General features: G+C 33.8%; 1 protein-coding gene across 1 annotated transcript; it reads right to left on the bottom strand.

Moving 5' to 3' along the window:
* Nucleotides 1-398: 398 nt before the first annotated feature.
* On the bottom strand, nucleotides 399-1,503 carry LOC127118691 (uncharacterized). The gene is made up of 2 exons (XM_051048942.1): nucleotides 1,188-1,503; nucleotides 399-1,037 (listed from the first exon to the last, which is right to left on the bottom strand). Exons 1-2 carry the CDS (start codon nucleotides 1,295-1,297, stop codon nucleotides 566-568), a joined length of 582 nt encoding a protein of 193 aa, XP_050904899.1. The 5' UTR covers nucleotides 1,298-1,503; the 3' UTR covers nucleotides 399-565.
* Between the last annotated feature and the right edge of the window lie 24,395 nt (nucleotides 1,504-25,898).

Here is a 25,898-nt window from a genome sequence, read left to right as displayed (position 1 = left end):
ACTCTCAATTATATTATGCAATCACTTAAGCGATTAACAAATTTAGTTTTTCACTTCATTTTATCTCTAATCAGTCTTAATACAAACTTTACTACAAAGTAACCAAACTCTTCACTGCCAGTAAATTCAGTCCTAATAACTCTACACAAAATATTTATAATTATTTACTAGATTCAATTTATAAGAAAAATTATTTTTTAATTCATTAAATTCATTAAATAGTTAATGTATCTGAACTTCTAAATGAAACAAATACATTGAAATATACTACTAGAACCTTCTTTCCCAAACGTTATTGGATTCAACCAACAAACCAATTCCTAAATTTCCCAAGTTACACGTTAACATAACATTTAACAAAAAAACAAATAGAAAGACAAATTCAAAGTACTTGTGCATTGTGAATCCAAACATTCTTAACTCCTTCATTCATTCACATTTTTTCTGTACATTGTATTAAGACAAAACTTCAAAAACATAATATACATTGAATAAAAAAAAGACAACCCTTTTCTTTTTCTCTCTCACAAAACCCTTTCCTCTAATAATTTTTTAATTTATTATTTTAACTTGAAACTTCCTCCAAAAGCTTATACCTTCTCACCTTATTCCTGAAAACATGTTTGGTAGCACCAACACTATTACTACTTTTTATAACACCTTCTGATCTTGTCCTCCTCAGTTTCTCTTCCAAAGCACCATTTGTAATGATTCTCTTTCGAGTCGAAACTATAACCGGTGGAGATGTCGATGATAATGGTGATTTTGCTTCTGAGGGTGATTTTGGTTTCTTCATAGGTTTTGGAAGTTGAAGATGATAACCACCACAACCACCACCTCCACCACCGCCACTTTCTTTAATTAATCCTTTTTTCATAATACAATTTTTTATTTTCTTGTTCTTTCCTTCATCTTCTGTGCTTCCATTATTCTTATAAGAGGATGAAGAATTTGATGAGTTTGGTGAATCCTCTTGACTCAAACACCAGTTACATGTTCCAGAAAAATCTGTTCTTGGATATAGATTACTACAGTACCTACAAAAATTTTCAATGAAAAATTGAAAAAAATCAATAACCTATACCAAATAACAAAAAAAAAAAACTCTTCCAACACTAAAATTATTTTTGCTTTCATTATTTTGAGCTAGAATTTGCGTATTTTTGCTTTAATTAAAAAAAAAATACCTGTGTTGAGATCTGAATTGGCAGATTTTGCAAAGAAAAAGCTGATCAGAGAAACCAAGATCACCACACATGCAACACTCAGTCTTTAAGGTTGTTCCTTTGTTTGTCATGTTTTGGTGTATCTAATTTTTTTCATTGAGAGAGAGAGAGAGATTAATTGAGGAAGAAGGAGTGGAGTATAATTATGGCCACAAATAAAAAAGGTGAAGAGAGACCCACAAAAGATTAAAAACCGAGTTAAACAACATATAGACTTTTGAGTTTGCGTGTCACCGTGTTTGTGAGGTTTGTTGTATATATAAAAGAAATATATACACGGATTTGGGGTTGATGAAAGAAAGGGAATTCAATTAATAATAGAGCCTTTGATAGGGACATTCTTTATTTTTATTTCCACATGCTTGCTAGCCTTTTCTTTATAAAAAAATATAAAAGAAAATATTTTATTTGCAAATCCTCCAAAACTTAATCATTAATTTTAGTGATTATTATCATTTTGTTTACTAACCAAAAAATAAGTTTTTTATAATCAAAATTTTGATTCATGTCAATTGCAATTATACTTTTTTTCTTCAAAACTTTATTTTATTTTTTTCAATAAATTTTATTTGGACTTATTTAAAAATAATAAAACTATTTCAATTTTATTCGTTATCAATTAAAAAATAATTACGATCTTTCTAACATAATAAAAATCACTTTTTTATAAATAAAATATCACTTAAAAATAATTTATGAGATACTTTAAAATATTTTTTATTTTATTTATTTTGAAATTTTATAGATAAAAACATTAATATGAAAAAGATAAATATTTAAAATTGACTAAATCAATTTTTTTAATTTGACTTTCTTTTATCAAAGAGATTCTAAGTTAATTCAACTAATATGTGATGGTTTAGTTTAATAGATGTAAACTACTAGTGTAACGTCTAATATTTGACGATAATATTTTATTTTTTATTTTTTTGTACTAATAGTTAATAAAACTGTTAATTATTTAAATTTAAATAAATAAAATTGATATTATACTTTGGCATTGCGTGGACGATTAAACATGACAATAATCTGTATCTATCCGAATCTGTCTCAAAATTGATAGAGAAAATCCACTTTAAATGTGTGTGAATTTAGGTTGCATCGATTATAAAATATAAGATCGAATTGGATAATTAGGACACTAATATTCATTATGAATCCACCTTTGAGCTCATCTATTTTAATATGTATATTATTATTTAGTTATAATTTAGAATATTAAATATATAAAAAAATGTTTTGATATTTTAATTTAAATATTTAAAATATATGATTGAAATTTTCAAATTATTTTATCTTATGATTCCTAATTTGATTTTAGAAACATTAAAAAGATTAATTTTTTAAAATAAATGATGGCGGGATAGAAATACGTGAATCAACCCGAATTCATTTGAGATAAATTTAAATTTAAATTTTTTATTTTTTATTTTTATTGAAATTTGAGATAAAAAATAATTGTTTGAAATTTAAATTTAATTTTGAGAGACATAAAACCATCTCCGACCTTGCGATAGCTATGTAGGACCGATTCAAGGTGAAAGAAATAAAATAATATAAATGTTAGAAATTATAGTATAAAATTAGAGTGTTGTTGTTGGATTTTGTGTTAAAATAATATATTTCTATAATTAAAAAGTTGTAGTTGATTGATTTGTCTGTGGTCCAATTTGTCCTTATAATATTCCAAAGAAAGAGTGGTTATGGTGATGGCCTCTAAGCCTCTGATGGCAAAGTCATATCTATGCTCGTAAATGGAATGGTAGATGCGGATTTCTTAATATGAAACATTGTGTTACCCTAAAAAGGCTATATGGAATTTTGAGGAACCTAACTTTATTGGAATCCAACACACTTTTCGATTCCACATTGTGAGAACTACAATGTTCTATCATGTCATATACCATAATTAGATGCATTGGAAAAATACGTATCATATACCGTATTTGCATTTGCAAAAAGTACATATATTATATAGTGTCTTTATATTTGCAAAGAATACAAAATTTGACATTATTTGTTGCGTATAAGGAAAATCTTAAGATTTCTCTTAGGTGAATAAGTGATATCTAATGTGATTCTCTTGTTTAGAATTTATAACTTACAATGATTTTAATCAAAATTTATTTCTGTGTATGACATTGTTTTTGTCTTTGATTGTCTTGATTCTTCCTTGTTTGGAATGTGATTTGAGTTTGAGTCATATATATATATAATATTATATATATATTATATATATATATATATATATGAGAGAGAGATTTGGAATGTGATTTGAGTTTGAGTCAAATATATATATATATATATATAATATATATATATATTATATATATGAGAGAGAGAGAGAGAAGAGAGAGAGAGGAGAGAGAGAGAGAGAGAGAGAGAGAGAGAGAGAAGAGAGAGAGAGAGAGAGAGAGAGAGAGAGAGAGAGAGAGAAGAGCGAGAAGAGAGAGAGAGGAGAGAGAGAGAGAGAGAGAGAGAGAGAGAGAGAGAGAGAGAGAGAGAGCGAGAGAGAGAAGAGAAGGATGAGAGAGAGAGAGAGAGATATATATATATATATATATATATGCGAGAGAGAGAGAGAGGAGAAGAGAGAGAGTTATAAGTATAAAGTGCAATCTAAGAGGAGGTGAATTAAACTTGCAATATTTTGTGTATTTTATGCAAAAAAAAATTCTTTTTATTTTTCGGAAACAAGGGATGTATTACACTTTGTGTAGAATGATGTTATGCAAAAAATTAAAGTGCAGAAAAATAAATGACAAAATTAACTATATTAGTTCTCTTTATCAAATAGGGTACATTTATTCCCCTCACACCCCGTGAGAGATTTCCACTATTGTTAGATCTTTATACAACCTTACTCTAAGACTTTTCTATAAGGAACACCATACACATTAACCATAAGGAACACCATAGTTTCTTTTATAGTAAGCCTTAGGGATATGACCTTTTGAGTTGCAATAAGAATATGTAGGTCTAAAATCATGATTCCTTTTATAGACATAAGGATTATTTCTAACATAATTCCTTTTAGGATGAATTACACCACACATCTTCTTTTGTTATATATTATTGACCTTTTTACTAGCTCTAAAAAAGATTATTTTACTCGTGCTTGGTTTATAAAAATTATAAAAGACAAACTCACATTTATCATTAGAATATCTTTGTCTACTAAGCACATCTTCCAAACCAGTTTGAGGTTTTACATATTTTTTTATCACTTGGTTTTGTTCAACAGTTTTAGATTCATGTTCTTGACACTTATTACATGTAAATTTTTTTATCTTTTCTAATTCGACATTAGTCTCATTAGCCTTACTTTCTAGAGATATTTTTTTTGAACATTTTTCTATAAAGTTTCAAAAAATTTCTCATGTAATACATAGAAAGCATTTTGTAATTTATCATATGAAGGTATATCATTAATTTCAGAATTACTAGCCTCATTTTATTCATCATCAGAATGGTACGAAGCCATTAATGCCATGTTTTCTTCTTCATCTGATGATGAACTTACCTCATTATCATCTCATGCCACATATGTTTTCTTTGCCTTTTTATCTTTCTTGATTTTGAAGTTATTCTTCTTTTGAAGTAAAGGAAATTCACTTTTGACATTTCCTCTTTTTCCACATTCAAAGCAAGTAACCTTCCTTATTGCTGCTTATTTTCGACTCATTTCTTTTGTCCTTTCCTTCTTTAAGAGATTTTCAAATTTCTTGACTGTAGACTCATCTTCATCACTAATGGATTGATATTAGTCCTCTTGATTACTCATAACTTTTGATTTTAGTATTTAGGGAAATAGTTTTGGATTTATTTTCCTTCTTTTCATGCCTCTCTAATCTTTTAAGTTTTATCTCATGTTCTTGTAACTTACTGAACAATGTTGTAGAAGACAATTTAGAAAGACTCTTTTTTTCTGATATTGTCGTCACCTTCGATTGCCATGACTTTGATAATGATCTAAGGACCTTGAAATTCAATTCATCATTTGTAAATGATTTTTCAAGAGCCATCAAATTATTTGTTAAGTGAGTGAATCTCTTTTGAAAATCAAGAATTGATTCACCGGACTGCATTCTAAACATTTCATATTCTTGTGATAGTGTTTAGTTTAGATCGTTTTACCTCTACCATGCCTTCATGTCTGAATTATAAAGTATCTCAAATCTCTTTTTCTCTTTTACAATGAGATATACGAAAGAATTCACCCAACATAGGGTTGATTGAAGAATGTTCCTTGCCTTTTTGTCAAATAGAACTTTCTTATTGTCATCTTTATTCCAAGATCCTTTTAGTTTTTCTTCTTCTAAATTATTGATGACCATCTTAGGAACATATGGACCATTTTCAATAGCATTCCATATATATTCTCCTTGAGATTCTAGATACGAATGCATGCAAATCTTTATAAAATCATAGTATTCACCAACTAAACATGGAGGTTTGTCGTTACTGCCACCATCTCTAAAAACTCGTTTAGAGGAAGACATCTTTCAGGATCGAGAAGCAAGTTATGTTAACCTAATATGATGTCAAATGTAAGTATAAATTTCAACCAAAGAAGGGGAGGGGGTAAATTAGATTTGATGGATTTTTCATGTATTTTATGCAAGTTCCTTTTATTTTTGTTTTTCCTAAAACAAGTAAATGTATTGCACTTTGTTTAGAATGATGTTATGCAGAAAATTTTAAAATGCATAAAAATAAATGACACAAGTAATTATACTATTTCCCCTTATAAACTAAGGGTACATCTAGTCTCCTCACACCCTGTGAGTGATTTCCACTATTGTTAGATCTTTATACAGTCGTACTCTAAGACTTTCCTATATAAATTTCATCATCTTAAACCTTGAACCAATAAACCATCGGTGTGGTGCTCAACTCTAAAAATCGAGTTTGAGTGGTAGATCCAAGGTATATTAGGGAAGTTAATGTTTTTTGGTAAAGTTTTAATGTGTGTATTAAGATAAATAATCACTTTTTCTCTATGGTATCAGGAGATTGACATCTAGAAAGAGAAGAGTTTCTCTATACTATGTTGAATAATTTAGTCGAGTTGTGTAAAAGTTGATGCTAAAGGAAGTTGGGAGTTTTCGAATAAATCTTGTGTAGAAAAATGCTCAGACAAGGAACCGATAGGACTGAGTTAAGGTCGCTATAGAAAAAAGTTTGGAGCATGATTTTTGCATCTAGCACGATTTTTGGATCAATTTAGACTTGTGTTGGCTAAAAAAGTTGGCTAAAGAAGTTTGAAGATTTCCAGTTTCTGTGTTCTTCTACAACAGAAGGGAAGATGGATTTAGACTTGTGTTGACTAAGTAGCTAACTTGTAGTGTTCAACATTGTTGATTATCCATTGTACCAAAAATACTCTTGTATTAATTGTATATAACTTTTATTAATTTTTAATGGTAAAATAATTGAATAATGGATCAAGCTCCAGGGAGGAAGAATGAGATGAACCCCTATAAATTTTCTATGTACATTTTTCTTATCCCTATTTCCTTTTACTTTTCTATATAGTATTGCATGCCTTAAATTGTTTTTCATTTTTAGAATACCACATGATTATGATTTACCTTGGTTATAGTGATTTTTTGGATATAAACTTAGGTATGTGATAGATCTAGTTCATTGAATATTCGATCTTACTGTTATAAATTATATGGTAAACCTTTACATCACAATATGTTATTTCCTTTGAGAAATGTCAATGCAGATATGTGTCCTCAACAACTTTGGCTTCCCAATCATAAGTTTCTTGTTCATATTTCCTGCACCTCCCTCATATTGAGAAGACAAGTACTTTGATAGTGGTTATAGACCCATGATAGGTGAAAGAAACTATCTAAAGAACATATAGCAATTGGACAAGTGCCTCCAAACACAAGATGGGGTGGTGAATTGTGATGGTTTAAATATATTTGATTAAAAACTAAATCTTTGAGAAAAATCAGAGCTTAAAATTGTTTGTGAAACAAGAAAAGAAATAAGTAGCGGGATAAAGAAATAAATGAAAAAATAAAGGAAAGAAAATAACTGAAAAATTAAAATAGATGAGGGAAATATAAAGACACAAACAAACTATAGAGGTTCGGTCTTAATTAAGGTGACCTACTCCTCTCCACAAGAATTTCATCTTGAGAATTTCACATATGTATTTTGTGAGTGTTTTATAAATTTTTCCACTAATCTTCTTACAACCAAAATTACAGTTTTAAATGGATATCCTCCAAACTAAACAAATATTTTGTACATGCTCACCTTGAAACCGAGATGGGGTTTTACACAGGCTAACCACCTAACCAAATGAAGCTTTTACACCCGGATGAGCTCATAACCTAGAAAAGTTTTTATACATGCTTAGATCAAGAACCTTCAATAATCATTATCGTTGTCTTCATTAAAACACCATGAAGATTGTAAGCATCAAGATCATTAGTTTCATACTTGCAAGCACATAGATCTATAATCCATCCCTCAACCTTTCATATATCCATAATGTGAACAAATGTAATATTTGTACCAGGGGAGAGTAAGGTTTCTTGAATAATTGTTTTGTTATATCCCAACTTTTTAGTGATGGCAAGCTTTAAAAGTAGATCAGATCTAAAGTTTGCATCTCTGGGTGTGTAAGTCACTTCAAAGAACTTGATAAACTTTGTAAATCATTGAACCTTATGCATATATTTTGCTAGCCATGCTTCTTTAGTTTGATAGTCACCAAAAACTTGAATGGTGACAAGTTAGGAGTCACTTCTGACGTGTAGGTTGGTTACTCCTATTGTCCTTGTTAAAGTGATTTCGAAAATAAATTCCTCATAATCTTTTTGATTTTATAAAACTTTGAACTAGAAATGTAGTGATTGGTTAATCAGGATGTCACTCGATCATTCTATCATTACCCATGCTCCATTTTATCTATAAGTTATAAAGTTTATCAACTGACATAATCCATACATGGGGGTCTTTTCATCCATAGGTGAATTGAACTCCATCAAGAAGTCAGGTAACACTAGATAATTGAAACTATTATCACCATCTAATTCTTTCACAAATAATTAGCTCATGGATTTGTTGGTTACTAGAAGGTACAAGAACAAATATACTCCTTCCTTTTAGCGAGATAGTATGAAGGGAGTCTCCAAAGATACTTTAGATCTAGAAAAGCCTCTTCATACTCCTTCTTCCAAACAAATCTTTATTTTTTTTCAATGAGGAAAAATGGACTAGTTTATTTTTAGAACATGAAATAAACCATGAGAAGGCCAGAATTCTCCTTATACCTTATTAGCATTCCTTAATTGATTGGGCTTCTCATGCCAGTTATAGCCTGGCATTTATTGTGATTAGCTTATATCTCCTTCTAGTTAGCATGAATCCTAAAAACTTTCCCACATTAACCCTAAACAAGCATTTGTTTTTCTTATGGTTCATGTTTAACCCTAAAAACTTTCCCACATTAACCCTAAACAAGCATTTGTTTTTCTTATAGCCTGGCATTTATTGTGATTAGCTTATATCTCCTGGCATTTATTGATTTGTCTTTCTTGTCCTTATAATTCTTTACTACCATGTAATCCATGTAAACTTTTACGTTGCATCCAATTTGTTCTGAAAATACTTTATCCATCAATCTTTGTTAAATGGCACCAGCGATCTAGAGACAAAAGGACATTACCTCATAGTAGTAGTTGCAGTTGTTGGTCAAGAATCCTGATTTAGGTGCATAGACTGGGTCTATCTTAATTTGGTTATAAATCAAGTAAGCATCCATGAAATGAGTACCCAACACCTCAGAGTTTCATCAATAAATATGTTTATGTTTGAAAATGGTAGGTATCTTTAGGGAACACCTTCTTGAGATCAGTGAAATCCACACATAAGCACCATTTACTCGAGGATTTTTAACCATTACCATGTTAGCCAACAAAGTAGGATACTTGATTTTGTTGATAAACCTTGATTCCCTTAATTTTTTAACATCTTCATTGACAACTATCTTCCTCTTCTTCCCCTATGATGTGTTTCCTCTTAATAACAGGTTTGAAGCCATTTTAAGGGAGAGTCAAGGGAAAATGATACCTAGAATGTTTGAGGGGATCTAGGAAAAGAACTTTACATTCTCTTGGAGCAGTCATACAATCTCTCCTTCTGCGTCTTCTAATAAAGATGTGTCTACCTTTGTAGTTGGGAAACTATGAGGGCTAATTCATATGTATTTTAGATCCTTTATAGGTACTTGTCTGTCTTGCATATACTATTATGTAGGGTCTGAAGGAGAAGGGCGACCCAAAACGCAGCGGAATTTAAAATTTCTCCTTTAATGATCCTTACGAATGGGCATGATCAGTGATAGAATCATTACCTCTTGTGGCGATTGTAACCTTTGATGCATATCTATGGAGCGATCACGAACGTTGAACAATGACAACGCCTCTACTCAGTCCACACGAACGGATTCCTTCAATCTCAGTGCTAGCTGCTACAAATGAAGGCTTTGAGTGAGTGAGAGAGAGAGAGAGAGAGAGAGAGAGAGAGAAACAAAATTGCAACTGCACAAATGCTTCTACACAAGGGTTCTATTTATGGAACCACTTGTGTGGGTTGCAAGCTAAAAAGCCCACTCAAGTGTATGTGGCCCATATCTTATAATATGCCAAAATCACTTAAGCGCGTGGTACCTTACCATATTTCGTATTCTACTTAAGTACAACGTACCTTACGATGTTCTACAATTCACTTAAGGGCACCATACATTACAGTATTCCTTAGTTACTCTATCTCTCATCAATCTGTTCTTTTATGTGGGACCCTGTAGGTTTTCGCGGCATTGGCAATTATATTAAATCACGTATTTAACATAATAAACAGTTAGCGGTATCTAGCAACACATCACTGCTACCCAAGACACGAAAATGTCATGTGATCTGACAAATCCTTTTTGTGATAATACTTATATGAACAATTACCCTTTTGCCCTTATGTGTATATTGAACACAAGGCATAGACCGTGTCATCCTTGTCCAGTTCAATATTGAGCCCATAGACATTTATCCTGTTACGCAGGATGGGCAAATTCCATCTAGGTCACTCATGTCCTTTAGCATGCTTCGTGGAGTAACCATCAACTGTCTTTATGGTCATCCAATTACGGACAATGTTTGATCAGCAATAAGGCACTCGACTCTATATCTAGGGTCCATAGTGGTTTCAGGTCGAAGCATGGTATACACCATTATCACCATGAGAATAACTTATGACAGTTTGCATAACATTATATATAGTATTCTCATAGCGGGTCAATCCAGTATAAATATTACTCTTAATATTCATACCTATGTTTAAGACTTGATAACTCCTTATCCATGATCCATGAGATGTGATCATCAGTCTACATACATAATAGTCTTAATGCTTTAATGTTATCCCACTTCACAATAAAGCTCAACTACGGATACTTTAAGAATAGTGTCCTTATGTTTAATGTGATCTCATGATTAAGTCACACTTGATACATTAAATGGGCTATCTATTCTAGGGACTTTATTAAACAAAAATAATAAAGAAAAAGCCTTTTATTATTAATAAATAATTCGATACAAGTACCAAAAGTATTGGCCTCTAGGGCTTACACCAACAATCTCCCACTAGCACTAGAGCCAATCAGGCATACCCCTAATACCCATAGATCTAGTATGGCCATCGTGCTTCTGCTGCATAAGAGGCTTTGTCAGTGGGTTAACAATATTGTCAAGTGTAGGTACTCTGCATATTTTCACATCTCCTCTATCTATTATCTCTCGAATGAGGTGATAATGCCTAAGTATGTGTTTGGATCGTTGGTGAGATCTAGGCTCCTTAGCTTGTGCGGTAGCACCATTGTTATCACAATAGAGACCAATGGGATCCATAATGCTAGGAACTATGCCAAGTTCACTAATGAACTTTTTGATCCAAACAGCTTCCTTTGCTGCACTTGAGGCAGCAATATACTCGGCCTCGGTTGTAAAATCAGCAACTGTATCTTGCTTTGAACTTTTCCAGCTCACAACGCCACCGTTTAAGCAAAAAATATAACCAGATTGCGATCTAAAGTCATCCTTATCTGTCTGGAAGCTAGCATCAGTGTATCCAATTACAGCCAACTTTTCCTGACCTCCATATATCAAGAATGAGTCCTTAGTCTTTCTCAAATACTTAAGGATATTCTTGACAGCTACCCAATGAGCATCACCAGGATCAGATTGGTACCTACTCGTTGCACTCAAAGCATACGAGACATCTGGTCGAGTACATAACATGGCATACATGATAAATCCTATTGCAGATGCATATGGAATCTTATTCATGCGATCCCTTTCTTCCTTAGTTGAAGGGGATTGTGTTTTTGATAGACACAAGCCATGTTGCATAGGTATAAATCCTTTCTTGGAATCATGCATATAAAAGTGTCTCAACACTTTGTCTATGTACGTACTCTGACTTATGCCAAGCAGTTTTTGTGATCTATCTCTATAGATTCTGATTCCTAATATATAAGCTGCTTCACCTAGGTCCTTCATAGAAAAGCATTTCCCCAACCAAGACTTTACTTGTTGTAGGGTAGGGACATTGTTTCCAATGAGTAATATGTCATCTACATATAATACCAGGAAAACGATCATGCTCTCGCTAACCTTCTTGTAGACACAAGGCTCATCTTCATTCTTGATGAATCCATATTGTTTTACTGTTTCATCAAAACGAAGGTTCCAGCTTCTGGAAGCTTGCTTCAATCCATAGATTGATCTTTGTAACTTACATATCTTTTGGGCTTCTTCTGGTATGTCAAATCCTTCAGGTTGTGTCATTTACACATCCTCAAGAAGATTCCCATTAAGGAAAGCAGTTTTGACATCCATATGCCATATTTCATAATCATGATATGCAGCGATAACAAGTAAAATCCGAACAGATTTAAGCATTGCAACTGATGAAAAGGTTTCATCATAGTCAACCCCATGAATTTGTTTATATCCTTTTGTAACTAGTCTTTCCTTATAGGTATGTACCTTACCATCCATGTCAATCTTCTTTTTGAAGACCCACTTGCATCCTATAGGGTTAACTGCTACAGGAGGCTCTACCAAGGTCCAAACTTGGTTTGTGTACATGGAATCCATTTCAAATTTCATGGCTTCTAGCCACTTCTCAGACTCGGGACCAGTTATGGCCTCTTGGTAGGTCACAGGCTCATCTTGATCCATGAGTAATACATCACCTTGATCAGTTATGAGATATCCATATCTCTCAGGTTGGTGACGTATCCTGCTTGACCTACGCTGGTCTTGTTCTACTTGAGCAGGTTGCTCTTCCACAACTACTTGTGTTTCCTGCTCTATTTCCTCCATAGGTGTATCGATGCTTTGTGATTCTTGAATTTCTTCAAGCTCTACTTTCCTCCCACTGATTCCTTTGGAAATAAAATCCTTTTCTAGGAAAACTCCAGTTCGAGCGACAAACACTTTGCCCTCAGAAGGATTGTAGAAGTAATACCCTCTTGTTTCTTTAGGATACCCCACAAATAAGCATTTGTCAGATTTGGGCTCAAGCTTAGTTGAAATTTGTCGTTTCACATAAACTTCGCAACCCCAAATCTTCATGTAAGACATATGTGGTTTCTTACCACTCCATATCTCATATGGTGTCTTATCCACCTTTTTGGATGGAACACGGTTAAGTGTGTAAGCTGCTGTCAATAGTGCATGTCCCCAAAAGGAGTTTGGAAGATCGGCGTGACTCATCATGGATCGGACCATGTCTAACAGGGTTCGATTTCTTCTCTCAGATACACCATTCCATTGGGGTGTTCCAGGAGGAGTAAGTTAGGATAGGATCCCACACTCTTTCAGATGGTCATCAAACTCTAGGCTTAAATACTCACCACCTCGATTTGATCAAAGAGTTTTAATATTCTTACCTAGTTGGTTTTGTACTTCATTCTTGAATTCCTTGAAATTTTCAAAGGACTCTGATTTGTGTTTCATTAAATACACATAACCATATCTACTGAAATTATCAGTAAATGTGATGAAGTACTGAAAACCTCCTCTGGCTGGTATGTTCAGTGGTCCACATACATCAGTATGCATGAGGGCCAAAAGATCATTAGCTCTTTCGCCTTTTCCTGTGAATGGAGACTTTGTCATCTTTCCAATTAAACAAGATTTTCATGTCTCATATGATTCATAATCAAAAGAGTCCAAGAGTCCATCTTTATGGAGTTTGGAAATGAGTTTCTCATTTATGTGGCCTAATCGATAATGCCAAAGGTAAGTTGGATTTAACTCATTAGGTTTCACCCTTTTAGTATTAATGTTATAAATAGGCATTTCAAGATCAAGAACATATAGTCCATTGTTCATTTGTGCAGTAGCATAGAATATATCATTCAAATAAATTTAGCAACAATTGTTCTTTATTATAAATGAAAAACCAAACTTGTCCAAACAAGAAACGGAAATAATATTCCTGCTAATTGCAAGTACATAGTAACAGTTCTCTAACTGAATTATTTAACCACTAGGTAAAGTCAATACATAAGTTCCTACGGCTAAAGCAGCAACCTTTGCTCCATTGCCAACTCGTAGGTCAACTTCACCTTTTGTCAAATCTCTACTCCTTTTTAGCCCCTGCACATTGGTACAAATGTGAGAACCGTATCCAGTATCTAATACCCATGATGCAGAAGTAGATAAATAAATTTCAATAACAAAAATACCTGAAGTTGAAGTCTCTACTCCATTCTTCTTATCTTCCAAGTACTTTGGGCAGTTTCTCTTCCAGTGTCCGGTCTTACCGCAATGGAAGCAGGTGCCTTCTTTTGCTATGCCTCCACTAGGCTTCAAAGCAGCAACAATGGGTTTGGGTTTGACAACTTCCTTGCCTTTCCCTTTATCACCCTGCTTGGTGGGTCTTTTGTTCTGTCTCTTTCCCTTTCCGATCATCAGAATGGACTTCCCTTTTGACTTCAGATTCTGCTCAACAGTTCTTAACATGGCTAGCAGTTCAGGAAGAGATTTGTTCATATCCTTCCAATTGTATCTAATACAACTCTTGAATATTTTAGTTGGGTGAATAACTCCTTATTCTAATCCATCACATGGATCATTTCCAACTCTTGCTTCTAAACTTGTATAATCTTATTATAATTTGTTTAGTTAAGTTTGACCCATTGTTTTAACAATTGGATATTACAATTATCCCATCGCACCTTACTAATGTAGAACATGCACCTCGCGTAGGCGAAACCTACATTATCCGATACTAGTCTTGATGAGTGCTAAAACTTGGAAAGCATAAACTTAATATTTAATTTGAGGGAATTTGCAATTATTTTGATCTCACCGGCTTATTTATCTTATAAATCGTGTCTCACATGCATCAACATACATTCACATGCATCAACATACATACATAATGAAATAGTTATGGCCCCTAGCGCAATTGTTCTCCCAAGCCAATGAGAGAACCTAAGCTAACCTAATAACGATCTAAGCTTCTCCAAGAAAGATCTTCAAGGTTGTCCTCCTTTGATATTGAATTCTTCTGTTTCTTCATAACATTACATTATATAAAAGAAACTCGTTTTACATACGAGGGAGTGAGATGAGAAAAGAAGTTACATTATGAGATTGAAAGAGAGGCACGACAGGCAGGTCGTATTTTAAAAACCCAAAACAAAATAAAGGAAAACTAAGGCCATAACCGCTCACCACAAGGCAATAATAATAAACACATTATTATTATTAATTTTAATTCTTTTAATTAATTAAAACCAAATTAAATTTCAGCGACCAATCACACTACGCAGAGTTAGCCGGGCGTCCGCTGTCCGATCACAACCCTAATCGCATAACAATTTGACAACACAACCCTTGTGCCGTCATTAACCCTAATGCACCAATTTCAGACCGTCAAACACATCTGGATTGTTGATTCAGTATGATTGATCAACACGTCATTGCTTCACCATATTAATGTCGGATCAAGAAGCAAACGACCATTGATCGCTCAAAGGAAAACAACCATTAAGTGTTTGAATGAATGAAACAGAAATAGTATATCATATATACCGTATTTTGCATCAAGATTACTTATATCATATATATAACTTGATCGATCTCAATTTAATTACTCGTTTATTCTTTGAATCATTCTGTCTTTTAATCGTATTAATATGGAAAATACAGAAAATAAACAGCTATCAGATGCATGGTTTCGTAAGTGGCTCTGATACCACTGAAGGAGAAGGGCGATCCAAAACGCAACGAAATTTACAATTTCTCCTTTAATGATCCTTACGAATGGGCATGATCAGTGATAGAATCGTTACCTCTTGTAACGATTGTAACCTTTGATGCAGATCTACGGAGCGATCACGAACTTTGAACAATGACAACGCCTCTGCTCAGTCCGCACGAACGGATTCCTTCAATCTCAGTGCTAGCTGCTACGAATGAAGGCTTTGAGTGAGAGAGAGAGAGAGAGAAATGAAATTGCAACTGCACAAATGCTTCTACACAAGGGTTCTATTTATAGAACCATTTGTGTGGGCTGTAAGCTAAAAAACCCACTCAAGTGTATGTGGCCCATATCTTATAATATGCCAAAATCACTTAAGCGCGTGGTACCTTACCATATTTTGTATTCTACTTAAGTACACCGTACCTTACGATGTTCTACAATTCACTTAAGAGCACCGTACATTACGGTATTCCTTAGTTACTTTATCTCTCATCAATCCGTCCTTTTGTGTGTGACCCTGTAGGTTTTCGCGGCATTGGCAATTATATCAAATCACGTATTTAACATAATAAACAGTGAGCGGTATCTAGCAACACATCACTGCTACCCAAGACACAAAAATGTCATGTGATTTGATAAATCCTTTTGTGATAATACTTATATGTACAATTACCCTTTTGCCCTTATGTGTATATTGAACACAAGGCATAGACCGTGTCATCCTTGTCCAGTTCAATATTGGGCCCATAGACATTTATCCTGTTACGCAGGATGGGAAAATTCCATCTAGGTCACTCATGTCCCTTAGCATGCTTCGTGGAGTAACCATCAACTGTCTTTATGGTCATCCACTTACGGACAATGTTTGATCAACAATAAGGCACTCGACTCTACATCTAGGGTCCATAGTGGTTTCAGGTCGAAGGGTGGTATACACCATTATCACCATGTGAATAACTTATGACACTTTACATAACATTCTATATAGTATTCTCATAGCGGGTCAATCCAGTATAAATATTACTCTTAATATTCATACGTATGTTTAAGACTTGATAACTCCTTATCCATGATCCATGAGATGTGATCATCAGTCTATATACATAATAGTCTTAATGCTTTAATGTTATCCCACTTCACAATAAAGCTCGACTACGGATACTTTAAGAATAGTGTCCTTATGTTTAATGTGATCTCATGATTAAGTCACACTTGATACATTAAATGGACTATCTATTCTAGGGACTTTATTAAACAAACATAATAAAGAAAAAGGCTTTTATTATTAATAAATAATTCGATACAAGTACCAAAAGTATTGGCCTCTAGGGCTTACACCAACAGGGTCTAGGTCTAGGAAGTTGACATTGTGAGCATTGGATTTTAACGAGGTCTCCTTAGTTATGTTCTTTATTATCAATTTGCCTTGATAACATTTCGTAGCTACATGGTTTTCCTTCACTAAACTTATCTTCCAATTATCTAGGGGATACTTCTTGGTCAGATAAAGCATGAATAAAAATATTCCCAGAGGATAAAATGTGGGTTCGACAATGATAATATTGTAGGAGGATGGGGCGTTTACCATGAAATATCCGATATTTATTTAATTGACATTTTTCCCAATCCGAAGGTCATTTAAATTGAAATGTATCCTCGTATTTTCCCCTGCTTGATAGAGAAGCCCACTAAAAAGCTTTTAAGGGTCACAAATGCTTCAGATCCATATGTAATATTGTAAAAGAGTCCTAACAAAGGTCATGAACCAAACTACCAGGATCAACGAGAAATTATTGAAAGTGGAAAATTTGTACACTAATAACCATGACGCCATCTTTGTGATGTAGAATTCTAGCAGTATCTTAATACAAAAACTAACCTCCGAAAAAGGAGCTTCCATGGATTTTTAGAGGCAATTCAGAGGTATTTTTGACTTGGAAAGCATGCCTTTTTTGAGATGAGGTTGACGCACCACCTTCCAAAAATCCTCCGACGATAGAGTTTAGGGTATGATGGAGTTACTCACCACTGCTTCTTTCTGCTAGATCCTTTTCCTCTATGGGAAGAGGACTCTTGGGACGATCTTACCCCAATTCATGCAACCTTCCTCCTAAGTTATGGGACCCTCCATAGACATACAATCTCATGCTCCCCTCTTGAACAAGGAATTTTGTATCTTTCTTCAATTGGTGACACTTATATGTGTGATGACCCTTGACTTTATGGTATATGCATTATTTGTTAGGCTTACTTCATATCGCCTCCCATTTTGGGTTTTAAGGGTATGAGATAGCCTTAGTGTTATACAATTGTCATAGTATTTTATCTCTTATAGAGTTCAATGGTGTATAATTTTCCATGGCCATTGTGGCTAGTTTGAAAGCGCCCATATCTCGAATTGGCTGTGTGAAATGATTTCTGCAATGACTAGACGTCTCAGGTTTTCCATTACTTCACTCAGTTTCCTCAATTGTATTTTTCATGATGTTGATTTTCCCCACCCTTCACGTGACATTCCACCATTTCCACATTTTATTCCATCAATTTCATTGGATTTTATGCGAGGGTTTCATTAAAGTGTCTGACTTTGAGCCCATTTTTGAAAGCACCTACAAACATTTTTTGATTGGGTTTATTAGCTTTATGGTAGCCTCATTGAACCTAGCCATATATTATCGCGAGGACTCAGTATGTCCATGCCGCACATTGAATACGCTCATGGTAGACACCCTTAGAAGGTTCAAAAACTAGCACATAATCGCCTCCTTAAAATTTTAAGAAATAAGTTTGCATTTGAGTGAGTTTGTTGCACCTATTATCGCCATCTGGATATAATAGTTGTAATATGACACCCTAAAACCCAAACACACATTTTTAAAATAAAATCATGTAATAATAGATAATTTTAATAATAGAATGTTACATCTCTCTCATAAAACATATTTCTTAAAACTTAATAACAACGTAGCGGAAATTCACAAATCATTATTATCTCAACTGAAACATATAATACTTCATAAAACAAATTACTTAATCCTAACATAAGAAAATGAGTCAACAACTCTAAGAAAACATCAAATAACATAAACTCGTCGTAATATTACACTATCATAGTGGAAAATGAACTACTAAGTAAACAATGATAAAATGAAGTAGGAATCTACGTCAATCCTTCCACAAAGCAGTAGCTATTGCTTCTCAACCTGAGAAATAGTTCATAATGTTAATAGTGTAATAAACATTATGATATTTTCTCAATAACATCTCTACTACTTAAACATACATGTGGTACTAAGTTTATAAATTTCAGAGTTATGTTGCTGATTGATCAACGTGTCTGGTTCCTTATCTGAACCAATGATCCCACAAATAGATCTTAGAACCATCTATGGTTTCTCATATGAACCAACAATTTCACTAATGAATGTGAGATTATCTCGTTAGACTAAAATCCTACCTATCTCTCTCTCTCTCTCTCTCACACACACACACACACACACACACACACACACACACACACACATATATATATATATATATATATATATATATATATATATATATATATATATATATATATATATATATATATATGATACACGACATGTAATTGACAACATCAACATAGGTTCCTCATAGGAACCTACAACTATAGCAATATCAGGCCACCATTGTAGTTCCTCATCTGAACTACCTTTCAACATAATAAATAGGTATATTTATATATTTATTCAACAAAACTCACCAACAAGGACAACAATATAAATATATATACTCAACGACACTCATTAACAAAGTAACATCATATTACTGAAACATTACCCATCAATAGGGTAAACATATTATCATTACTTATTTAAGCTCATCAAACAGGTAAGGATAATATCCTAAAACCCTTACCCTTAACATGGTGAAATTATAATCCTTTAGATAACTATTACAATAAAATATTACTTTTGTAAGGTCACCAACATGGTAACTCATAACCCATCAGAGTTCTCAAGGAGAACTATATTATTAACTCAATATTAACAACTCAACTTTAATATTTTCAACATGACTCTGAACTCACCAAAAGGCATTGAATAATCACCTAAAACATAAAACAACTCAAAACTCATTGAATTGGACCACAAAACTCGAAACCACTGGGCCGCGACCGACCTCCCAATTACGATCACTATCGCCAGCATTCTGTAGAGCCGCCGCCGTAGTCAGGCAAAAAACCAGTTGTCATTCGCCTTCTGGCGCCACCGTCGTCCCTACAACCCATCCTTCGACAACCTCCGACGACCGCCGCCGCTACCCAATCTCTGGCATCCTACGCTATGCAGCACCGGGGGAACTGATCTCTGACATCCTCCTCCGCCACCGCAGCTCCGCCTCTCGGCATTATTCACCACCAACGGCAGACTTCGTCCGTACAACACCGCCTATTTTCAGCCTTGACCCAACTTTTCTGATTTTCCTATATATTTTTTTTTTACTTTTTCAGCCCATTCATATGGTCTAGGACAATTATCTGAAAAATTATATTTATGCCTTACGACGACATAACAATTCATCAATCAACAGAGCAGGGATATTAAAATCAACAGATCACAATCACAGACAAATCATACATAATTATCGAAATTCCACTCTTTATCGCCTTATAATGTAATCATCGTTAAACCTTAAACCATCCACAAGGTTATCCAAATCAACAAATATAATAGAAACAAAGAAATTATTGAATCAATCACCTCAAAGGGTTTTCCCAAACCATTTTTGGCCACATACAAAAATTACAAATAAAAGTAATCGATAACAAAATGGGAGAAGACAAGAGGGTAAGAAACCCTTATTATTCCTCTATTTAGCCACCCATATACAAATAACCCCCCTTACCTCAAATATGAAGATCATCGAAACTTTAACCCTTTTGGTATTATTCCTTGCTCTGTCAAGGTCCCTTCCCAAGTTTATTTTGCTCTGCCTCTTTTTCCAAGTTTTGGATGTACTGTACAAAATCTACCTCACTCTCTCTTTTTATTTAACCTAATTTATCTATTCTCCTCTCACCCCTCAATTCTCATCACACCCCCATTCTTTATATTTTTCTTAAACTCTATATTTTATTATTTTATTTTAAATTAAAATATTACTCTAATTCAATTATCTCATTAAAACTGGTGGGTCAAACAATGTGGGTCATCAACAACAACATCAAGAACAACAACACCAATAACAACATCAACAACAACATCAACAACAAGAACAAAAACAACAACATCAACAACAACATCAACAACAACAACGTCATTAAACAACCTCTAGGGTTTAGGGTCTCAACAATAAGAACAACAACATCGATAAAAAACATCAATAACAACAATAAAACCTCCAGGGTTTCTGATCTAAAAAACATAACAACAACAACAATAACATGAGTAGTGATGTTTGACGTGCCAAATCTTTGAAGAAGAAGTAAAATAAAACGACTTTGGATCCCTGGAGAAGAAACGAGAGCACTAAACACATAACATCTTAGTATTGAAGATGATATGTGTTTATAGCTCTCGTTGTTTATGACTCTTTTGTTATAGGCTCTTCGTTAGGGTTCTATTTGTGTTGTTTAGACCAGTGAAATTGAATGCTACAAGTTAAAGTTAAAGTTATATATATAATATATATATATATATATATATATATTATATATATATATATATATATAATATATATATATATATATATATATATATATATATATATATCAAAAGTGGCTGATTTTTACACTCCAAAATAGAGTATTCAAGAAGATGTTACTTTTAATGAGATAAGAACATAAAATGAATTTGTTTAGGTTTGAAACATGTACATCGAATAAGTTTACGCCTCGGTTTTCCAAATAACCGGCAAAATATATTGTATATTTTTTAACAAAAAAAGGCAACTCTCGGAGTTTTGATATATTAGGTGAAATTGTTGTGATGAAATGTATTATTTGTAGTAGTGAAATTCAAATAAAATAATTAAACTAGAGCTGGGGTGTGACAACTCTCCCCTACTTAAAAGGATTTTCACCATCGAAAATTACTTGGATAAAACAGTTTCAGATAAGATTGCCTCATCCTACTCTCCAGCTCCCTTATCAGGCTTCCTCCAGCAGGTCCTCCCCATACTACCTTCACCAAAACTATCTCTTTACCCCTAAAGTGTTTCACTTCTCGGCCACCAATCGACAAAGGTTATGCCTCAATAGTCAAGTTCTCTCTCACTGCACATAATCCAATTGGATCACATAAGACGAATCAGGAATATACTTCTGAAGTTGAGAGACATGGTAAACATCATGAAGACTTAAAAGAGACAATGGTAAGGGAACTCTATAGGAAACTTATCTCACTCTCTTCATAATCTAATAAGGACCAATAAAATGAGGCGTCGGTTTTAGAGACTTCAACACTCGACCAACGCCAGTCACCAGGGTGACTCTCAAGAACACATGATCTCCCTCTCAGAACTCAAGTGCTTTACTACTATTTTCATGATAACTTTTTTGTCTACTATATGAAGCTTTCATCTTTTCTTGAATCATCTTAATTTTCTCAATAGTGTGCTGAACGATCTCAGGTCCAAGCATATCATTTTCACCTGACTAATACCAATAGAAAGATGCTCTACATCTCCTACCATACAAAGCTTCAAAGAGAGCCATCCCAATACTAGAATGGAAATTGTTGTTATACGTATACTCAATCAAAGGCAAGTACGTTTCCCAACTACCTCCTTGCTCCAAAACATAAGCTCTCTGTAAATCTTCCAAAGATTGAATGGTCCTTTCTGTCTATCCGTCTGTCCGTAAATGGTAAGCAGAACTCAACTTCAACTTGGCTCCCATAGCTGATTGCAGACTCTCTAAAAATATCTACGTAAACCTTATATCTCTATTTGATAGAATACTCGAAGGAATACCATGAAACTTGACTATCTGCTCAAAATAAACCTCAACTAGCTTATGCAATGGATAACTCATCTTTATTAGAATGGAATGAGCCTACTTAGTCAGTCTATAAAAAAACCCAAGATTAAATCACTTCCATTAGCAGTTTTGGTAAAGCCACCACAAAATCCTGACGACTTTTGATATCCGATCTTTGACATTTGACAAGTCAAGCAAGAATACATAAACTTGACAACGTCTTTCTTCCTACCTTGCCAAAAAAACATATTCTTAAGATCTTGGTACATCTTAGCGGCTTTAGAATGAATACTCAGACTACTTATGTGACCTTCTTCAAGGATTCTCTGCTTCAACTCTGGAAATTCTTGCACACAAACTCTATTTCGAAATCTCATAATCCCATCTTCATCTACTCTGAAGTCCACTTCTTTACCCTGATTGATTAACACTAACCGATCAATCAATCCCAAATCCAATTATGAACTTCTTTGATTTCATCATCAATACTACTAGTCACATTCAACATACCCAACATCACATTAACATGCGTCCCTCACATACTAAGTTAAGATCTCTGAACTTTTCAATCAAATCCAACTCTAGAACCATAAGCGCCAACATATGCAAGGACTTTCTACTCAAAGCGTCGGCTATAACATTAACTTTACCAGGATGGCAACTTAACTCAAAATCGCAATCCTTAAGGAATTCGGGCCACCTCCTCTACCTCATATTCAAATCTTTCTGATCAAACAAGTACTTAAAACTATTATTATAGCTGAAAACTTCAAACCTCAAACTAAATAGACAGTTCCTTTATACTTTAAGGACAAAAACCATTGCTACCAACTCTAAATCATGGGTAAGATAATGCCTTTCATGAATCTTCAGTTGTCTCGAAGCATAAGCTACAACCGGACTATTTTGTATAGGCACACCACCTAAGCCCATCTTATAAGCATTACAATACTCAACAAAATGATTTTTTCGCATATGGTAAAATCAAAATTGATGTCGTTGTCGACCTCTTCTTTAGTTCTTGAAAACATTATTCGCACAACACTTCCCACACAAAAGCTTGGCCTTTTTGGGTCAACTGAGTCAAGGGAAAAGCTAACTTCGAAAATCCTTTTATAAACCTTCTATAGTAACCAGCCAAACCAAGAAAAAATATGATCTCTGTAATCGACTTAGGAGCTTCCCACTGTAGCACTACGTCTATCTTAGATGGACCAACTGTTATACAATCACATGAGATTACATGACCAAGGAAACTTACTTATCGCAGCTAGAAATCACACTTGGATAACTCACAAATGTTATGATCTCTAGCAAAGCATGTAACACAACTCACAAATGTCATGCATGCTCTTCATCTGATTTAAAGTACACAAAAATATCATATATGAACACCACAAAAAAATGATCCAAGTAAGGATAGAGGATTTTGTTCATATATTCCATGAACACACCTGGAGTATTAGAAACATCAAATGACATTGTCGAGTACTCATAATGACCATATCTAGTTCTAAATGCAGTCTTCGGAAAATCCTCAGCCTTCGCTCAAATTGGATGATAACTTGATCTTAAATCAAACTTACTAAACATGCAAGAACCACCCAAATGATCCATGAGGTCGTCAATTCTAGGATGAGTATACTTGTTCTTGATAGTAACCTTATTCACTTGTCGATAATCAACATTATAACCTCATGCTACCATCTTTCTTTTTAACCAATAACACTGGTGCCCCCCACGATAATACACTAGGTCTAACGAACTTCTTCTCTAGGAGATCTTCTAACAACATCTTCAACTCACCCAACTCTGAAGCAGACATGCGATATGGTGCCATCGATACATGCATAGTACCAGGTACAAAATCTATGAAGAACTCAACTTTTATATGGGGGAAAATCACTAATGTCTTTGGAAACACATCTGAAAATTCACACACCACATGCATATCAACAACCACAACTTCACCTCTGCCCATCAGATAATTAAATATCATTAACACTCAAGCATCACTTTCAAGGATTCCTCCACATGGTTAGCATGCATAAACTTCGAACCGTCATCATATTCTAGCTCATAAAACATCATTGTTTCAACAATAACTGCACTATTGCAATCAGCGACACGCTAAACCAGTCATCTATACCTAAAATATCTCAGAGAAGCATAAGCTTCTCCCCATTTGTTTCAATCCATCTTCTGCTGGAAAGAGATAAGGAAAGAAAACGAGTATCGACAATGTTCACACACATGTCGCATACCAAGGAAAATGAACAACTTCATACAATCTAGGCCGAATGGATTTACCTGCTCTAATACCAACTATATAACACCCTAAAACTCCATCGCACATTTTAAAAATGAAATCAATTGCTAATAGATGATTTCAATAATAAAGTGTTACATCTCTCTCTCTCTCTCACTCATAAAACGTGCTTTTCAAAAACTTTATAACAAAATAAATGACTTAATCTTAACATAAGCAAATGAGTCAACAATTCTCATAAAACATCAAATAACAGAAACACATCTTGATTTTACACTATTAGAGCGGAAAATAAACTACTAAGAACACAATAATAAAATAAAGTAGGCATTTACGCCAATCCTTCCATACAGTAGCAACTATTGCTCCTTAACACGAGTATCTGTACCATCGGTACAAGAGTCACATAAGCAAACAGAAAGAGGGTGAGAGATATGTTCATAATGTTAACTGTGTAGTAAACATTAGGATAGTTTCTCAACAAAAAATATTCACTAATCACAACATATAAATCATAAACATACAACAATCACAAATGCAAGTTTATGTAATGCAATGCGACTCATCTCTACTACTTCAACATGCATGTAGTACCAAGTTTTTGGATTCCACAATTATTTTACTGATTTATCCACATCTTTGGTTCCTCATCTGAAACAACAATCTCACCAATGGGTCTGAGACCTGTCTCTGGTTCCTTATTTGAATCAACGATTCCATCAATGAATCTGAGACCACCTCATTGGACCAAAGTCCTACCTATCTCTGATATACATGATGTATGACGTGTAATTAACAACATAAACATATAAGTCAACAAAGGGTCCTCATATGAACCTACAACTATGTCAATATCAGGCGACCAATGTAGTTCCTCATCTGAACTACTTATCAACACAATAGTATGTATATTTATAAATTTATTCAACATAACTCACCAACTGGAAAAAAGATATCAACATATATACTCAACGACACTCATCAACAAAGTAAAATCATATCACTAAAAAATTACCAATCAATAGGGTAAACATATTATTATTACTTATTTAAGCTCATTAAACAGGAAATGATAATATCCTACAACCCTTACCCTTAACAGGGTCAACTCATAACCCTTTATATAACTATTGCA

Source organism: Lathyrus oleraceus, chromosome 2, assembly GCF_024323335.1.
Source record: "Lathyrus oleraceus cultivar Zhongwan6 chromosome 2, CAAS_Psat_ZW6_1.0, whole genome shotgun sequence".
In the NCBI taxonomy this organism is placed as follows: Eukaryota; Viridiplantae; Streptophyta; class Magnoliopsida; order Fabales; family Fabaceae; genus Lathyrus; species Lathyrus oleraceus.
This window is presented reverse-complemented; position numbering and strand designations above follow the sequence as displayed.